This window comes from Mobula birostris, chromosome 7, assembly GCF_030028105.1.
Source record: "Mobula birostris isolate sMobBir1 chromosome 7, sMobBir1.hap1, whole genome shotgun sequence".
Classification (NCBI taxonomy): domain Eukaryota; kingdom Metazoa; phylum Chordata; class Chondrichthyes; order Myliobatiformes; family Myliobatidae; genus Mobula; species Mobula birostris.
Window position 1 is genome coordinate 49,514,532 of NC_092376.1, and position 18,584 is coordinate 49,533,115.

Here is an 18,584-nt window from a genome sequence, read left to right on the forward strand (position 1 = left end):
CACCAATGAGTTGTGGCATGTCAGGCTCCTTTCTTCACCTTAATCATTCTGGTAACTTCAATGAAGACAAGGAGACCAATTCTCAAAAGAAAAATAATATATAACACATTGCAATGGAAGAAAGGCTAGGCACTTCTTAACAGAAAAGGATTCAAACAAATTAACACTAATCATTGTTGCATACCTTTCAGAAATGTACTATATAGTAATCAGAAAATGTGCAGCAAAGTGACTACAGAAATTAATAGAGGAGCATAAAACACTTACTTGTAACAACTAGGACAGGAAAATCTGAATACTTCAGCTCAACACATTTGCTCTACCATGACCAGCTAATTAATCCAGTGGTGCATTAGAGATGTTTAACTCAGTGGTGAATTAGAGGTGCACTGAAGCACCAATACACTGCATCACAAGATCACAAACAATTGGATTCCAATCTCTCCTACAACATTAAGTGCAGATCATATGCACCACCTAGCACTCTATAAAACACGCTGCTCATTGCTTCACTATTTAATAGTCTAGAGCAGCCAACAGTAAAAACTTCAAAACCAAGACTGGCAGGATAGGGAGACAAGGAAGGAAAATGGAGACATTTTGTAAACTCCAATTCTTTTGAATGACAAGGACCCATCGCTCTATATAGAGATATTTTAATAACATTTATATCTGAAAGTAATCAGTATCAATTATGTTTGAAGACAGTACTTTTCCCACCACCACAAACTGGATGTATTGTCCCAGACAAACTTACCAAGCATCTGAAGGTCAGAAGCATGGAAATATGATGTCTCATCCATATGTTGCAGGAGACGGCCAGGTGTACAGATGACAATATTAGTTTGATGGATCCTCGCCGATTCTCCTTCCAAATCCTATTGCAAGTAATTATATGTATTAAAGATTACATTAAATTGACTACTACAATAGAAACAGGGCAAGAAAGTCCTGACGAAGGGTCTCGGCCTGAAACGTCGACTGCACCGCTTCCTAGAGATGCTGCCTGGCCTGCTGCGTTCACCAGCAACTTTGATGTGTGTTGCAAGAAAGATTAGATTAGATTATGAGGACACTCAGTCCTCATTTATTGTCATTTAGAAATGCATGCATTAAAAAATGATACAATGTTCCTCCAGAATGATATCACAAGAAACACAGGACAAACCAAGACTAAAACTGACAAACCCACATAATTATAACATATAGTTACAACAGTGCAAAGCAATACCGTAATTTGATAAAGAGCAGACCATGGGCACGGTAAAAAAAAGTCTCAAAGTCCCAATAGCCTCATCATCTCACGCAGACGGTAGAAGGGAGAAACTGTCCCTGCCATGAACCTCCAAGTGCCGCAAACTTGCCGATGCAGCACCAATGGAAGCACCCGACCGCAGCGGACTCTGAGTCCATCCGAAAACTTCGAGCCTCCAACCAGCCCTTCAACACCAGGCATAGAGCACCATCCTCTGCCGAGCGCTTCGACCCCGCCCCAGCCACCGAGCAACAAGCAAAGCCGAGGACGCGGGGCCTTCCCCTCTGGAGATTTCGGACCACACAGTAGCAGCAGCAGCGAAGCAGGCATTTCAGAAGTTTCACCAGATGTTCCTCTGTGCTCTCACGTCCATCTCCATCAAATCAGGATTGTGCACGGCACCCTACTTGACAAATAACAGATATCACCACCGGAGAGGCCGCTGCGAGCTGCGTCGTGCCACCATCTTCTCCTCTCCTCTTGTAAACATATAAGCATATACAGGACTAACATATTGCTTAATTAACTTTTCCATTAAGACTTTTCCCAATCAGACAATATTATAGGTATCAGTAAACTAACATACATCAATATTACACATACATTATTATTACAATTCAAAGATACCAACACATAGGTCAAATAAATCATAAGATGGTATATGATGACCACCTGAAATTTTCTCCTATGTTAGTCACTTGCTGGCCATGAAGGGTAAAGGAAAGAAAGGTAACACGAGAAGCAAACAGTTGACAGGACTTTTAAAGTAGTTAGCAAAACCAGAAATAGCAGCCAAATTAATGACAGACATATTAATCATGAGAAAAAGATGCAAGGGCCACCTGGGAAATAATCGGTTACACTGAGTGGAAACTTATTATTAACACAGTGACAAATGCAAGATACCAAAACTAGCCAAGAAAAGTAATTGGGGCATTTTAAATTAAGTCCCACCAGGTTGCAGGACACAAAGTAGAAGAGACATCTTGCTTTGTCAGATTGAGATAGTCAGGAACAAAGAAAGCTAATTGGATCTTGGAATGTACAGCAGAAGAATGGAACATAATTCCCTGGGAGGTGATAATCATCTTCTTTGGGATTACACATGGATATGGCCAAGTGTGCAGTACTAGGCACAGTTCTGGCTGTCGTGAAAATTCAGGAATCAAAGGAAAAAGGGAGGTGACTACTCTGCTACTGTGAAGAAATTTTATTTTAAAGCATGCATACATCATTAGCAAGGCCAACATTTATTGCTTATTCCTTTCTTCGCGATAGAAGGTGCTGATAAGCCATACTGTGACCATACCAGTTTTACTATCAGTTTAGTTCATATTTAAAATACTGATTTGTATCACATTGCTTTTCAGTAAGAATATGTTACCAGAAAGGCCCACAACCCACATATCATTTTGCCATTCTGAAGAATGGTTTGAGTGTCAGAATATAGATACAAGGTATAGGAAAGAAGTGTACAGACTGTTTATACTGGATTCTTTTACACAGACAGACACAGAAAGTGTTCAGCAGGATAGCCGTAGAAACAAAATTTAGGAGAAACTAGACAATGGGATGACCCATTGAGACACCCTTTGAGAGAAGGGTAGTGCAGTCTGATGTGACCAGAATGAACATTAAATTTTCCTGGATGCTATTGGTATCGCTTTGCTTTGGAAACTGAAGTAGAAAACCTCAGTTTATTAAAGAAGAACGACACGTAGCAAAGCAAATATAGCTCCTCCTCATTTAACCAAGGACACTTTTGATGGCATCATTTCTCGTTTATCTGCCACCCTTGTGCCTCTCATTGTCATTCTGGAGACGTGCAGTCCTCTCATCCCCCGTCTCTTCATCTCTTCTGCTGTTTGTTCTTTGTCTCTGATCCTGGAGTCGTGCATGCCTCTCCTCCTCTTCTCTCTTCTTTTTTTGTCCTGACTCTTTGATCCAGGAGTCGTGTAGCTTTGGCCTCATCCGATTCTTGTTCTTTCCCTCTCCTTGCCACTTCCCAAAGACATTTGGCGTCATCTCTTGACCATAATGTCCCCCTTCCCTTTCCATGTGGCATAATTAGGCTGACCTTTTTTCTTTAACCCTAATGCTGCATAGAAGAAACGAAGCAGTAACACCAAAGGATGCTAATTATTCTTGATGATGTGGTTGGCGCTCTCCTAAATGGACGTGATATAGTCGCCGCTGTCCTTTGACTGCAGCAAAGGGTTCTATGGGTGTCTCCAAGTGCGTCATTACAATAAGATGTAATTATCTCTTATTGATGGGTCTCAGTTTGATCTGTCCCAATCCTGCACATGCTGATGGTGATTAGCAGGTTGTGACCCCTCAAAATAGAACTGCCCTGTCCTTTTGCTCCGTTAGGTGTCGCTGCTGAGGGTAGCCGTGTGCATGCGTCGGGCTGTTACGTTCCGATTCCCATGATGGCGAACCGGCTCTCAGGTAAATGCGAGCCTGTTGATTTTTGCGAAGGAGTAATTTTATACGAATAGGAAACCTTGAACTTTGCCTGCATTCTGTAAGTTAGCGCATTTAATTCGATTTAGCCAAGTGCCGCTGTAATGCATCTTTTGCGCTAATTGGAGGTCACAAACAAACAGACAGAGCATGAGAGTTTTAGTAGTATATGAAGTTGTTTAAAGGTATACACTGCACAATCTCAGACATAAATTTTTTTTGGAGCTAAGTATTTCTGAACTCTAATTATGCATTATATTTATGTTTTTAATACAATTTTGAGCTTGTTTCAATTGGAATAAATTTGCTTGCTACTTCTTTAACAATCCACAGACCATAGAACAGTACAGCTCAGTACAGGCCCTTTGACTCACGATGTTGTGCCGACCTTTTAAACTAGTCTAAGATCAAGCTAATTCTTCCGTCCCTCAGAGCCATCTATTTTTCTTTCACCCATGTGCCCAACTACATAGGTGTCTCTTATATCCCACTCTACCACCCCCCCTCCCCCAGGAGCAGGCTCCACACATCCACCACTCTGTGTAAACAACTTACCTCTGACATTTCCCACCACCCCCCATACTTTCCTCCAATCTCCTTAAAATAATGTCCTCTTTTATTAGCCATTTCGACCCTGGGAAAAAGACGCTAGCTGTCCACTCTACCCAATCCTCTTACCAACTTGCACACCTCTATTAGGTCACGTCTCATGCACAATTGCTCCAAAGAGAAAAGCCCTACTTTACTCAACCTTTCATCATAAGACATGCTCTCTAATCCAGGTAGCATCCTCTGCACCCTCCCTAAAGCTTCCACATCCTACCTATAATGAAGTAACCAGGACTGAACACAATACTTCAAGAGTGGTCTAAAGTGTGTTTACAGAGCTGCAATATTCCTCACAATTCTTGAACTCAAACACCCAACTAATAAAGGCCAACACACCACAGGCCTTCTTAACCACCCTATCAACTTACACAGCAGCTTTGAGGGATCCATGATTGAAGATTCCTCCACACAGCTAAGAATACTTGCATTAACCTTGTACTCTGCCTTCAAGTTTGACCTTCCAAAGCATATCACTACATACTTTGAATTCAATCTGCCACCTCTCAGCCCAGCTCTGCACCCATTATAACAATGTCCCATTATAACCTACAACATTTTCTACACTGACCACAACACCACCAATCTTTGTGTCGTCTACAAACTTACTAACCCACCATTATACTTCTTCATCTGTCATTTATACAAATCACAAACAGTAGGGGTACAAGAACAAACCCCTGAAGAACATCACTAGTCACCAAACTCCGAGCAGAATATGCCTCATTTACTACCAGCCTCTGACTTCTGTCAGCAAGCCAATGCTAAACCTACACAGCCAAGTCCTTGGATCTCATGCCTCCTGACTTTCTGAATCAGCCAACCATGGGGAACCTTGTCAAGCAACATAGTAAAATCCATATAAAACAAATCCACCACTCTACCTTCATCAATTTGTTTTGTCATTTGCTCAAAGAATTCAATCAGACTCATAAGGCATGACCTACCTTCTCAAAGCTATGCTGACTATCCCAACTCAGACTATGTAAGGGATTACATGAAGAATTAAAAGGGCTAAAACCTAACTGATTTATTGGCAGTTTGACAAGTCATGCTGTGAGAATAATGTATGAACAAAGAAGTGTTTGTTGCATGAGAAAATTGCTCTGTGTACCCTTATCAAAGTATGTATGTGATAACTTATGTAAAACAGCAGCCCAGACAGTACCCTGCTGCTCGCTTGATTTGCAGATTTTCCCCAGGCTGTGCGAGCGGGGACTCTATTTCATCAACTGAGCAACACAAGCTTGCTAATAAACAGTATGTAGTTTTAAGCAAACTGTGCTTGACAATTTTTCCCTGGATCTGAACCTAAAGACCTCTGGTAGAGAGGTAGGTCGACAAATGCATCCCTTGGAGTTAAAGAATGACTTGCACAAGACCACTGGTGTCAGATTTCCAGTGCCTTGAGGTAGATACTACAGGCAGCACAGCTCTCAAAAGAATATATAGCAAACAATTCCATGGATGAACTTGTCCTTATATGTATAGGCGTTAAACCTTCTGTGGGGTATGCTGATGATCATGAAAATGGATAATCAGTAGACAGTGAGAAAAAAAATGGGACAGATAGGAGTTGGGAATTTTTATATCCAGCTATGTATAAACCCTCCAAAACCAATAAACATTTGAAGGAATGAAACATTGCAACTATAGAATTTAACAGTCGTTGTCAAAAGATTGACAGGTAATTATCAATAAAATATTTGGAATTAAAATGACTAAATTTTCTGTAGCAAACATTTCCACTTGTATAGCATAATTAACATGGTAAAACATATCGGTATCACCAGACAAAAAACTGACACCAATTATAGAACAGGATATTCAGGTCAATTTTTTGAATGGAGGTAGATTTCAAAAAGCATCTTCAAGGAATAAAGGCAAGCGATTAGAGAAGTTTAGGTAGGATATTCCACCACACACAACCATGACAGCTGAAGGCACAACTACAAAAAGTGAATCAACTAAAATCAGAGATGTTCAAAGGTCTGAATTGGATGCACTTATCTCATAAGGTTATAAGGCTAAAGGAATATAGCATAGGGCAAGACCATGAAGGATTTCCAAACCAAAGTGAACGTTTTAAAATGGTAGTGTTCTTTAACCAAGAACATAGGTCAAAAGGAAACTACTAAAGTTGGTATGCAGTAGACATTTTTGTAAGAAATTTAAGGGGAATAGCATGAAGGATACCTTGAAAGCAAAGTGCAAGAATATGTTATGGAAGTCATTCATCTTCTTTGCAACGCAACAAGATCATAAGTTAATTTGGACATTTAAGTGCTTGGAAACAGAAAGCTGATGTACCATTTACACATAAATAACAGGGAGAGCCACAACATAAATAATATTTTGACAGCAAAGTGCAGAATAACATCCAAAACTGCCAGCTTTAAGACAGTTTTTCTTTATCTGTTTCAATCTTTCCAAGCTCACTTAATTAACATAAAGCAATGGAAAATACTCCCAAAAAAAATCACTAATTAAGACAATTTAGCATTGGGAGCAATAACAAAGAGAAGCTGGACATTGAAATTTGCAGGTACAGGTGGCCCCCTTTTTCCGAACGTTCACTTTACGACACCTCGCTGTTACGAAAGACCTACATTAGTTACCTGTTTTCACTAACAGAAGGTGTTTTCACTGTCACGAAAAAAGGCAGTGCACGCCCGAACAGCCAAGCTCTTCCCCCGGAACTGCATTCTAGCCAGCATTGCTTAAACACGTGCTTTATCTCGATTTATTTTGTGCATCCGTTAGCAAGATGAGTTCCAAGGTATCAGAAAAGCTTAAAAGAGCTCGTAAGGGTGTTACACTTAGCGTAAAACTAGACATAATTAAGCGTTTCGATTGTGGTGAACGAAGTAAGGACATTGTCCGCACGTTGAACTTGCCTGCGTCCACCATTCGCGCTATTTATACGCAGAGAGAAAGAATTTTGAAAGCTGCCGACATTACTGTTGGTTCTGCTCGTAGCAAAGTGGTCTCTCTTAGTCGGCATCCGATAATGGATAAAATGGAAAGTCTATTGCTTGAGTGGATTGATGGGTGTACAAAGTGTGGTGTTGCGTTAAGTTTTCTTATACTTAAGGAGAAATCAGTCAGTCTTTTTAATAAGCTGAAACAGAAAGCACTGGCCGATGGTGATGAAAGTGTTGCGAAAGTGGAATTTAAATGTAGTCATGGGTGGTTTGATCGGTTTCTGAAGCGAGGGCAGCTTCATATTTAAACGTTTACCGGAGCGAGTGCTTTGGCTGATACTGAAGCTGCCGAAAAGTTCCCAACAGAACTGAAGAAAATAATTACAGAAGGTAGTTATCCGTATAAGTGTTTAACTGTGACGAAACTGCAATTTATTGGAGTCCTCCCGATTCTGGTAAGTGAAACTACACTGTACATACATTATTTCTACTTTATATAGGCTGTGTATTTTTACGTGTTATTTGGTATGATTTGGCAGCTTCATAGCTTAAAGGTTACTGGAGAGAGAGTTTCTGCCGAGAGCTCTTGTGCCATGTTTCTGCCGAGAGTGCTGCCGTGAGATTTTCGCTGCGCTAGACCATGCTGCAGAAAAGTATTTCTACTTTATATAGGCTGTGTGTTTATCATATCGTTCCTGCTTTTACTATATGTTACTGTTATTTTAGGTTTTATCTGTTATTTGGCATGATTTTGTAGGTTTTTTTTGGGTCTGGGAACGCTCAAAAATTTTTCCCATATTAATAAATGGTAATTGTTTATTCATTTTATGACATTCCGGCTTACGCTCTACCTTCGGATAGCAGGGAAAACTTGTAATATTGCTAATTGTCTGACATATTTATGGCAGACACCTACAATATATTGTATGTTCCCCCAATACTTAAAACAAAAATGTTTCTTAGAACAACTTTGCATCACAACTTATGAAGCATTTAGTGATTTTTCCTAATGCCCACCTTCCCTCCTATTATGAGTCCAGCTGAAAATTCATGGTTTTTTCCCACTTTCCGCAGGACTTCAAAGGTCTGATAAGCCAGTTCTCTGGTGGGTGATATAATGAGAGCACCCATTCCATCTTCTGAAGTCCATTGCTGACGATAAAGACATTCTAGTACCTAAGGAATAGCAAAAAATAAGTTGTTGAAGACCAGTTGTTCAAAAAAGAAAACAAAAAAAATCACTTTCTACCAACTTATCATCATGCTGTCAAATTTGAATTTGCATTTATGTGATTGCTTATTATATTCACAACAGTATTACTATTTTGAAAAGTTTATATTTTCAGGTGCACAACTAACACAAAAAGACCAAGTTGCATGTAAATTTATGTTCCATAAAATAAATATCCATTTAGTTTTTCCTGCCTGTTCTGCTGTTCAACAGAATCCTTGCTGACCAATGATTAATACTTCTGCCCTTCATTCCTTAAGTTGAACTTGATTCATTTTCCTTCAAAATTTAACTCTGCAACCAAATATCATTTTTATAATATCTATACTGCATTCTCACTGCCAGTATGTTCCTTCTTTTATGCCAGGAACTAAATATTACTCCAGGTATGATTTAACCAAATATAAACATATTTAAATGGTAATGTATAAAATTTAGAATAACATACTTATTCAGCAGATTTAAGAATGACAACCATCCAAAAGCCCCACTTACCATTTACACCAAACTTTACAGCTGACTGAAATCCTGCTGTAGCTAATTTAATCCATTGCTTTGGCAAATAAACTCCAAAACCTCATTACCAAACTACACTGCAACTAGGAACCATACAACTCAAAGGAGTTGGCTCACAATATTTTGCCAGTGAACACTATCTTACTTGCCCTCTTCCATAAGGCTGTTTTTACAGAATATAAAATAGTAGTCAGGTTTTCAAAAAAAGACAATAAAATACCAAAATGTTTTTATTGTAATTCATTACTTTACTACCATGTTAAACAAATATAACATTAATTCTCATGGTAAGGTCCAAGGAGAACCAAGGCTTTCAGTGAAATATGAGGGGTGACAAGTTCGTGGCCTAAGGTAGAAGGAGTCAATTTTAGAAAACATAGCACATTTATTTTTCAACATAGTCCCCTCCTACATTTACACACTTAGTCCAGCGGTTGTGGAGCATACGGATCTTGGACCTCCAGAAAGTGTCCACAGCAGGGGTGATTGATAAGTTCGTGGCCTACGGTAGAAGGAGATGTGTTATACAGCTCTTACTAAATGCACATGCAGTTCCAAGCTTTGAGTGACTATGCATATTTATAGGCATCCGTTAGTCTCATAAGACCATGGATTTGCGCCTTGGAAGGTTTCCAGGGCACAGGCCTGGGCAAGGTTGTATGGAAGACCAGCAGTTGCCCATGCTGCAAGTCTCCCCTCTCCATGACACCAGTGTTGTCCAAGGGAAGGGCACTAGGACCCATACATCTTGGCACTGGTATTGTTGCAAAGCACTGTGTGGTTAAGTGCCTTGCTCAAGGACACACACGCTGCCTCAGCCAAGCCTTGAACTAACGACCTTCAAATCACTAGACGAACATCTTAACCACTTGGTCACATGCCAACACTATTCTGCATAAAGTTTGAAGTTAATAACCCATCTTTCTACCTTAGGTCACGAACTTATCAATCACCCCTGCTATGGACACTTTCTGGAGGTCCAAGATCCATATGCTCCACAACTGCTGGACTAAGTGTGTAAATGTAAGAGGGGACTATGTTGAAAAATAAATGTGCTAGGTTTTCTAAAATTGACTCCTTCTACATTAGGCCACAAACTTATCAATTACCCCTCGTAATATTAAAAGATTAGGGAATAATTGAAATAGGGATGCAGATGCAGCTTCGCCCTTATAGTACAAATCGCAGTCATTTGTAATTATGGTGTTAGAAATTTGAAGAAATACAAGAGAAATGGCTTATGTGTATTTGCATCCTTTCACTAAAAGAACAGCTAGATAAAAAAAGAAATTACATAGAATTGTATTACAAAACAAACATTTCCTTTAGAAGTACTCAAGTTTGCTTGGGCCAATGCTAAAGAAACCAGTTTTACAAAGCATTAAGTCCCAGTTACTTACGGGAATAAGAAAGGCCAATGTCTTTCCAGATCCAGTTTTTGCAGCACCAAGTACATCTTTGCCTTGCAAGGCGAGGCCAATTGTCTGCTTCTGTATTTCAGTTGGCAGTCGAAATTCAGCCTCCATCAAGCCTGGAAGAAAACAGCTTTCAGATTTTCAAATCAGTTAAGCATCACTGCATTTGCTGCTTAATACAACCATACTCTATTCCTCCCCTCTAATCAAAGAGAAGCACTGCACTGAAATAATCTGTATGTAAATAGAACATCTTGCAATATCAAGTGTCCAACAATGTGCTTCACTTTAGTCCTTAAATATTCCTTTATCACTATAACCAAAATAAGATCAGTTATCAAAATGATCCTCAACTATTAAAATTATTTGGAAAAAAAATACTTTAAGAAACCAAATGCTGGCACACATCAGAAAAACCTCCCTTCAATTAGTTACCATTATCACCTGCAAAAGAAAATAGCATTATCTCGGTGGAGAAGGGGCTGGAGAGGAATGCAAATATCTACTTACAAGTTTACAATGTCATTCTACTCACATACACAAAAGTTTTGATAATCAAAGTTCCTCCAAAATATGAACAGAAACATAATTACATCTTTCAGGGATAAATACTACATGAAAGTGGAAAGAGTTCTCATAGTGATCACGGTGAATGGCGGTGCTGGCTTGAAGGGCTGAATGGCCTACTCCTGCACCTATTGTCTATCGTCTATAGTGAGAGCTATATGAAAGCATTTTTCCCAAAAAATTGGAAACTCTTCCTGTGATCACCTCTTAGATGCAGACTCAGAATTTAGTAGCAAACGTTAGTAACTTCCAGCTTACTGGCTTTTCTTTTACTTTAGGTCTGGTTCAATTCCAAGAAATCATTTTTAAAAACTAAACAAAAATAGCACATTTAAATCCTTTAGAACTTATTTTGGATCTGCATTTAGAGCCTCAGAGCTGGGGATGCAGTCTTGCAAGAGAATACTGATGTTAGTTTGTTTAATGTCTTAAATTAGATAACATCTAAATTTCCAAATCAGTTTGCAATTTCAAACAAGAAACTGGACGAACTCAGTGGGTCAGGCACCATCTGTGGAGGAAAAGGGGACTGTCAACAATTCAGGTCAAGAGCCGCATCTGGTCCAAACACACAGAGATTTGTTTATCTTATTGTTGCTCCAGATTCCAGCATCTGCAATCATGTGTGTCTCCAACATGTAGTTTCCCAGGTAATAATATTTCCATGCACTTAAAGTCTTTCTTCTTGCTGGTATAAGTCATGAGCTCTGGGGTACTGTTGAAGGAGCTGTGTGACAGGTCCAGCAGGTTGACAGCACATTTTTAAGTATTGCCCTTATTTTATACTTGAGAATTTTGATCCCAAATCCCCAAAGAGAACAAGTTTCCCCTATCCACAGAGTCTATTTCATAAACTCCTAATCAAATTTTCCCCAGCCTTTTCCAATAACAAACATGGCTGTAACCTCTCTAAGCCACTCTCCCTTATCATTCACAGGAAGCAATGGCATAAATCATTTCAGGACCTTAATGCTACACATCCTTCCGATTAAAAACAGTACTCTAGTTAAGGCAAACACAGTGTTTTAATAAAGATTTAATATAGCTCCCTTCCTTTTATATTCCACGCCTATATTGATCAAGCCCAGAATTGTATATGGCTTCCTACATTATGGTAGTGGAGATAACAGAACTTTGTCCTTAGAGAATTCAGAAGTCACTAGCCAAAAATTTCAGATATGGAATAAAATTTGGCATTACAGAATTTATGTGGAAGAAAAGCAAATAAGAAACACAAAATGTGTTTTCCCCCCAACTTACGTTTTGTTATACACACAGAAAATGCAGCTTCAGGGTATATAAAATTGTGATTAAGAGTGCTTTCGGGATTACCATCGATATCTCTGATCCTGTATCTGTATTAGAACAGTCCCTTTTATTTGATATTGTCTCTCTTCATTCTTCCAAACAAAGTGCACCATCTCACATTTCTCTGCATTAAACCTGAGCTGCATCAAGCCCTTTGTTATCCATCGCTCCATGGCAACATCTCCACATCTAACCTATTAGTCCATTACATGAAGTTAATCACTGATCAGGTTAATCCCTCACTTTTCCAAAAAAAGAGTCAGGCCTATTCTTTCTTATCCTCAGCTATAACCTCTGGTACCATCTCTGAAAAAATATTACCCGACATACAAAAGTATGCAGTAAATCAGTAAACTTTCTATTAGTTTTCTTCTATTAATGACCCAAGAAAACAAAGTAAACATGTCAAGTATTAGATGACAGCCATGTATGTTGGTCTTTAAGCTTCAATGAAACAGACCAAAAAAAACAGAACTTTTTGCAAAAAATGCATCCCAGAACAGCAACGTAGCAATAAATAGATTCACGAGAGTGTAGGTACAGGTGTGACGGTCATTGCTGAAGGTGGACACTGCAGCAATGCCATTACTCCTCACCGATTAAAGCATCGACCAACATTAAAATAGTCGCGAATGACAGCAAAAAGCAAACAGCTATTCAGCATCATCTGCGTGTTTGACAGATCTCCCTCTCTTCTCACTAATACCATCGGGCAGGAGGCACAGGGAGCTTGAATCCGACGCTGCCAGTTCTGGGAGCAGTTGTTGCCCTGTAGCCCTCAGGCTCCTAGACAAGCTTCACTCACCTCAGCACTGAACGGGCTCCTACGCAGTCACTTTTGGGAAATCTGCAACTCATTTTCCATGTATTTTTGTTGACATTTTTTTTTAAAACTATTTGTGTAATTTAATCAAGGCACTTCAGTACTGAAGTGACTCTGCAGCCATCAGCACCTGCCACAACACTGAACATGACCTGGTGCCAGATTCCTGGGCCAGGTTCAACATTGAAGCGAGTGAACTGCCTCTGTGGCTGTAAACTCACTTTTAGGGACTTTGTGGTTTATGTTCCGTGTGTTATTCGCTTACTTTTTTTTTACTGTTTACACAATTGGTTCTCCTCCAACACTGGATGTTTAACAGGTAGGTGTGTGTGTGTGTGTGTGTGTGTGTGTGTGTGTGTGTGTGTGTGTGTGTGTGTGTGTGTGTGTGTGTGTTTAAAAAAGGGTTCTATTGTGTTTCTTTTGTGGCTCAAACTTTGAAAATAAATGAACTTTGAACTCTCACACTCTGAATGCTGCAACACTTTCGCTAAGTGCAGAAAAATCAGCCAGACTTCTAACTTCCAGTCAAGTAGGCACATTTTCACCCACAGGTCTCTTAGCTGCAAGCAGCAATAGGTGAAATGAGAATACTGATCTCAGAGCAAGAGCAGAAGCGAAATAGCAAGTGAGCAACCAATACCCTGCTGTGCTTCAAGTAAGCCCAACTGGCAGTTTACAAAGCAATATAGAGAAAACAGCACAAACAATACATAAAAGTTGCTGGTGAACGCAGCAGGCCAGGCAGCATCTCTAGGAAGAGGTGCAGTCGACGTTTCAGGCCGAGACCCTTCCTAGAGATGCTGCCTGGCCTGCTGCGTTCACCAGCAACTTTTATGTGTGTTGCTTGAATTTCCAGCACCTGCAGAATTCCTGTTGTTAGCACAAACAATACATTGACTTAGATCAATAATTCAAAAGCAATGGAAAAAGTAGAACAGAACATACCTTTAATAGTTTTTTTGGACAATGGAAAATCTGAAAATTGCAGTATTGCGTTGGCATTTATCTGAAAGTCAGAAAAATATTAATTAGCACATTTCACAAAAGAGATTTGAATCTTTTTGCGCTTTTCATACAAGTTACGAGTTTTTCAAAACACTTTCCAATTACAAACTTTACAGTAGATCTTTCACTTTTCTTACAAATAGGGTAAGAACTCAGGAGTCGACTTCTAAAGATTCTTGCGAAGTCACACTCTTTCAGAGAACTACCAAAAAACTTTAAATATTTGATATTTAATATTTAACAGGATCTTATTTTGAATTCAATTCAAAGCATAAAACAGCCAATGTTTGTCAAAACTTATAGAGAACTTTTCAAAGTGCTTTACAGTGGGATAAAGTACAAATATGAAAATTAAAAAATAAAATAAACATGAAAATAAATGACAAAAAGATGTTAGTTAAAAGCAAGGTTAAATAAAGAGGATTTAAGCTTGTATTTAAAAGTGTCAACTGAGTCTGCATCCCATATTGAATTTCAGAGTTCAGGAGCATAGATCAAAAAAGCTGACCTGCCTATTACTTTTTGAACGAGATTGTTTAAATTTAAGAGTCTAGTGGAGGAAACCCCAAGAGCTTGAGCAGGATTATAAAACTAATATGATTGAGTGATGTACTTCAGTCCCAAACCACGAAGAGCTTTAAAAACAAGAGGAAGCCAATACAGAGTAGCTAGGATGGGGGTAATAAGTTCTTTCATCTGGTTTTAGTTATATGTTCAGCAGCAGTATTCTGAATGAGTTGAAGTTTATTACTTTGGAAGGCTAGTAAAAAGTGCACTGCAGTAATTCAGTCTATTCGATATAAAGGCATGAATTCCTTTTTCATCATTATTAAGTGATAGAAACAGACATACCTTTGCAATAATTCTTAAGTGTAGAAATGCTGCTTTGGTCACTTTATTTACATGGGACTTAAAATTCAAATCTGAACCAAGGGTAACATTCAGGCTAGTTACAAGGACAGCCAAGTTCCCAAGTTTATCAAGAAATTTATCTCTTTTGACTCGGGGACCAACCAAAAGTATTTCAGTTCTATCTTCATTTAGTTTTAGAAAATTATTGCTCTTCCATTTGCTTATTGCGGCCATACCAAATGTCAGAGAAGACGGAGTGTTTTCATCGTCAGGTTCAACCATGAAATACAATTGTGTGCCATTGCATAACTGTGGAAATCAAAATGTATGCTTTCTAAGGCTGTCTCCAAAGGGGAGGAGTAGGGGACCAAGGCAGCTTCCTAAACAACACCAAAACCTACAGCATATCTTTTAGGGATTTCATCTGCAAAACACACAAAAAATTTATCAGAAAACTGATTCTGAAAAACTATCAGAATCAAGTTTAGTATCACTGCATATGCCGTGAAATCTGCTGTTTTGCGGCAGCAGTACAATGCAAAACAAAATAAAAATAAACTATGACTTGCAATAAGAAATCGTGCAAGAGAGCAAAAAAAAAGGATGATTTCCATGGGTTTATTGTCTATTCAGGAATCTGATGGTGGAAGGTAAGAAACTGTTCCTGAAACATTGAGTATGAGTCTTCAGGTTCCTGTACTACCTCTTTGATGGTAGTCATAAGAAGAGGGCATGTTCTGGATGACGGAGGTCCTTAATGATGGATGCCAGCTTTTTGAGGCAGTACCTTTTAAAAGTGCTCTAAATACTGGGGAGCTGTTGTTTCCCATCCACATAACCGCGGTCTGCCAGTGAAGTTAAGGATTCAGTTGCAGAGGGAGGTACAGAGGGCTTGGTGATTAGAACTGCAGGTATGATCATGTTGAACACTGAGCTGTAGTGAGAAACAGCAGCCTGACCTAGGTATTGCTATTGTCCGGGTGGTCCAAGGACGAGTGGAAAACCAGTGAGATTGCATCTACTGTAGACCTATTGAGGTGATAGGCAAAGTACAGTGGGAAAAGATCCTTGCTTAGGCAGGAGCTGATTCTGGCCACAATCGACCTCTCAAAGCTCTTCATCACAGCAGATAGGAGTGCACCTGGGCTGTTGTCGTTGAGGCAACTCATCCTAATTTTTCTTGGGCACGAGTATGACTGTTACCCTTTTGAAGCACGTGGGAACTCGGCTGCAGCAGTGAGAGTTTGAAGATGTCCTTGAACTCTCCTGACAATCAGTTTTCAGTGCCCTACCAGATACAACATCAGGGCCTGGTGCCTTGCAAGGGTTTATACTCTTGAAAGATGTTCTCACACTGGCCTCTGAAAGAGATCACAACGTCACCAGATGCTGCAACCACTCAGAGGTGTAGTTTTATTCTCCCTTTCAAAGCATGCATAAAAGGCATTGGCCATCTGGAAGTGCGACATCATAGCCATTCATGGTGTTAAAATTCATCCTGTAGGAAGTAATAGCCTCCAGACGCTGCCAGAGCTGACAAGCACCAGATCCCATCTCCAACTTCAATCAGAATAGTTTATTTGCTTTTAAGATAGATTTCTGTAGGCCGCACCTGAATTTCTTGCATAGTTCTGGATCACCGGTCTTGAATGCCACAGATTACAAATCTCCTGATTCATCCAATGCTTTTGATTTGGATATATCCAATGTGTTCTCGAAGGCACACACTCATCCAAGCAGGTCTGATGACAACTGTGGTGTATTCATTAAGATTTGAAGATGAATCGTTGAATATTGTCTAGTCCACTGATTCAAACCAATCCTGCAAGTGCTCCTCCACCTCCCTGGACCATATCTCTGTGGCTTTCACCACTGGTGTGCAGTCCTCACTTTCTGCCTGTATGCCAGGAGAAGTAGTACATCAGGGTGATTGGACTTTCCAAGGTGCAGGCATGGGGTGGTATGGCAAGCATTCTTGATGGTGGTGCGACAGTGGTCAAGCGCAGTGGCTCCCCTGGTTCAATAGCTGATATCTTGGCGATCGTAGTTTGGAGACTTCTTTAAGCTGGCCTGGTTGAAATCCACTGCAGCAGCTGGTAAGGGTTCGGTGTACTGTTTCCTGATGACTGATCACCATGTTCAGCTCCTCCAGTGTGTCCCTGACATCTACTACCAGGATTATGACGAAAAGCTCTCTCAGTAGATAAAATAGATGACACTTGAGCCATAGATATTCCAGGTCAGTGAGCAGGACTGAGCAGAACCACCACGTCTGTGCACCACGAAGAGTTAATCATGAAGCATACTCTGCCTCCTCTACCTTTAGGAGATTCAGTTATCATTGCAGTGGATGGTAAAGCCCCCAGGCTGCAGCAAGCATCCAAAATGACGGGGATGAGCTATGTTTCCATAAACAAAGTACACAGCAGTCCCTGATGTCCCTCTGGTACTGCAATCTTGCTCTGAGGTCTTCAGTTTTATTTTCTAGAAACTGTACATGCACTAGTAGAATAGTACAAAGTGGTACTAAGGGCTCTGCGTTACTTTCAGACCAGCATGCTTTCCTCATTTCCTTTTTGTTAAGAGGAAACTGCACTCGCAACCCATGTCTGCAGTCTGGGGTCTACTGATTGAGGATACAGTTTATAGATTTTTTTAAACGTTTTAAAACGATGTTACTTACTGAAGTAACCATGACTGCGCCTGTGGATTTCAGTTGTAGTAGCCCTAAATGGGAATATTTGATGATTCCCATTGGAGCTACACAAAAAAGGGGTCACCACTTATCATCTACAAAAGTAGAGGGATTTCCTAACAATGGAACTAACTCTCAAACCGTAACGATCTAAGTGCTTATAGATCACATAAGCAAAGGTAGCAAGTTACCCTAGTCTCAATAATTACTAAGAAAATAGCTTTAAAATTATCAAATTAAAAATTACAAAGCATTCAACAGTACTCACATTTGATATTCTCTAATAGAGCACCTTGCCAATTTTTGGTCCAAAATGTTACGAATTTGCAACCAGAATAGAGCTCAATATTTCCTGAATATTTTCCTTCTCAAATTGAGAGCAGAAAAATTAAAAATCAATTTACATCTTTTGTTTATTCCCACGGCAGCCTTGACAGAATATATTTGTATTGACAAATACAAATCTCATTCTCCAAATGTCATACAAAACTTGATCTATGAAAAGCCGTGCCAAGATATTTCCTTTGTCCAAAGCATTCCTCTCCACCATTAGTGCTACATAAAACTAACTTGTTTCCTCTCTTCCCCAGTTCTACAATGTTGGTCTTCACTGCAAGGGGGATGGAATATAAAAATAGAAAGGTTCTGGTATAACTGTATGGTTCATGAATAAGAAACACTCAAAACTGCATTCAGCTTGATTTCTCTTCTTAAAAACTGAATACATACACTTGAGACAAATGAAAGGAGCCAAGCATGCCATAAACGGTCAGCCCTCCTTATCTACGAGTTCCGCATGCATGAATTCAACCAACCGCAAATCAAGAAAACCCAGAAGTGCTCTTCCAGCACTTGTTGTTCGAGCATGTACAGACTTTTTTTCTTGTCATTATTCCCTAAACAATGCAGTATAACAACTAT

At 39.6% G+C, this 18,584-nt stretch overlaps 1 protein-coding gene across 1 annotated transcript in view; it reads right to left on the reverse strand.

Annotated features, from left to right (window-relative positions):
- The window catches only part of ddx10 (DEAD (Asp-Glu-Ala-Asp) box polypeptide 10), a 252,448-nt gene that overhangs the window by 216,124 nt on the left and 17,740 nt on the right, over positions 1 to 18,584 (reverse strand). Inside the window, exons 2-5 of the mRNA XM_072263101.1 lie at positions 14,057 to 14,117; positions 10,399 to 10,529; positions 8,269 to 8,427; positions 758 to 878 (exon numbers count right to left, since the gene is read on the reverse strand). Of these exons, the coding sequence (XP_072119202.1) occupies positions 758 to 878; positions 8,269 to 8,427; positions 10,399 to 10,529; positions 14,057 to 14,117 (472 nt within the window). The remainder of the gene's footprint in view (positions 1 to 757; positions 879 to 8,268; positions 8,428 to 10,398; positions 10,530 to 14,056; positions 14,118 to 18,584) is intronic.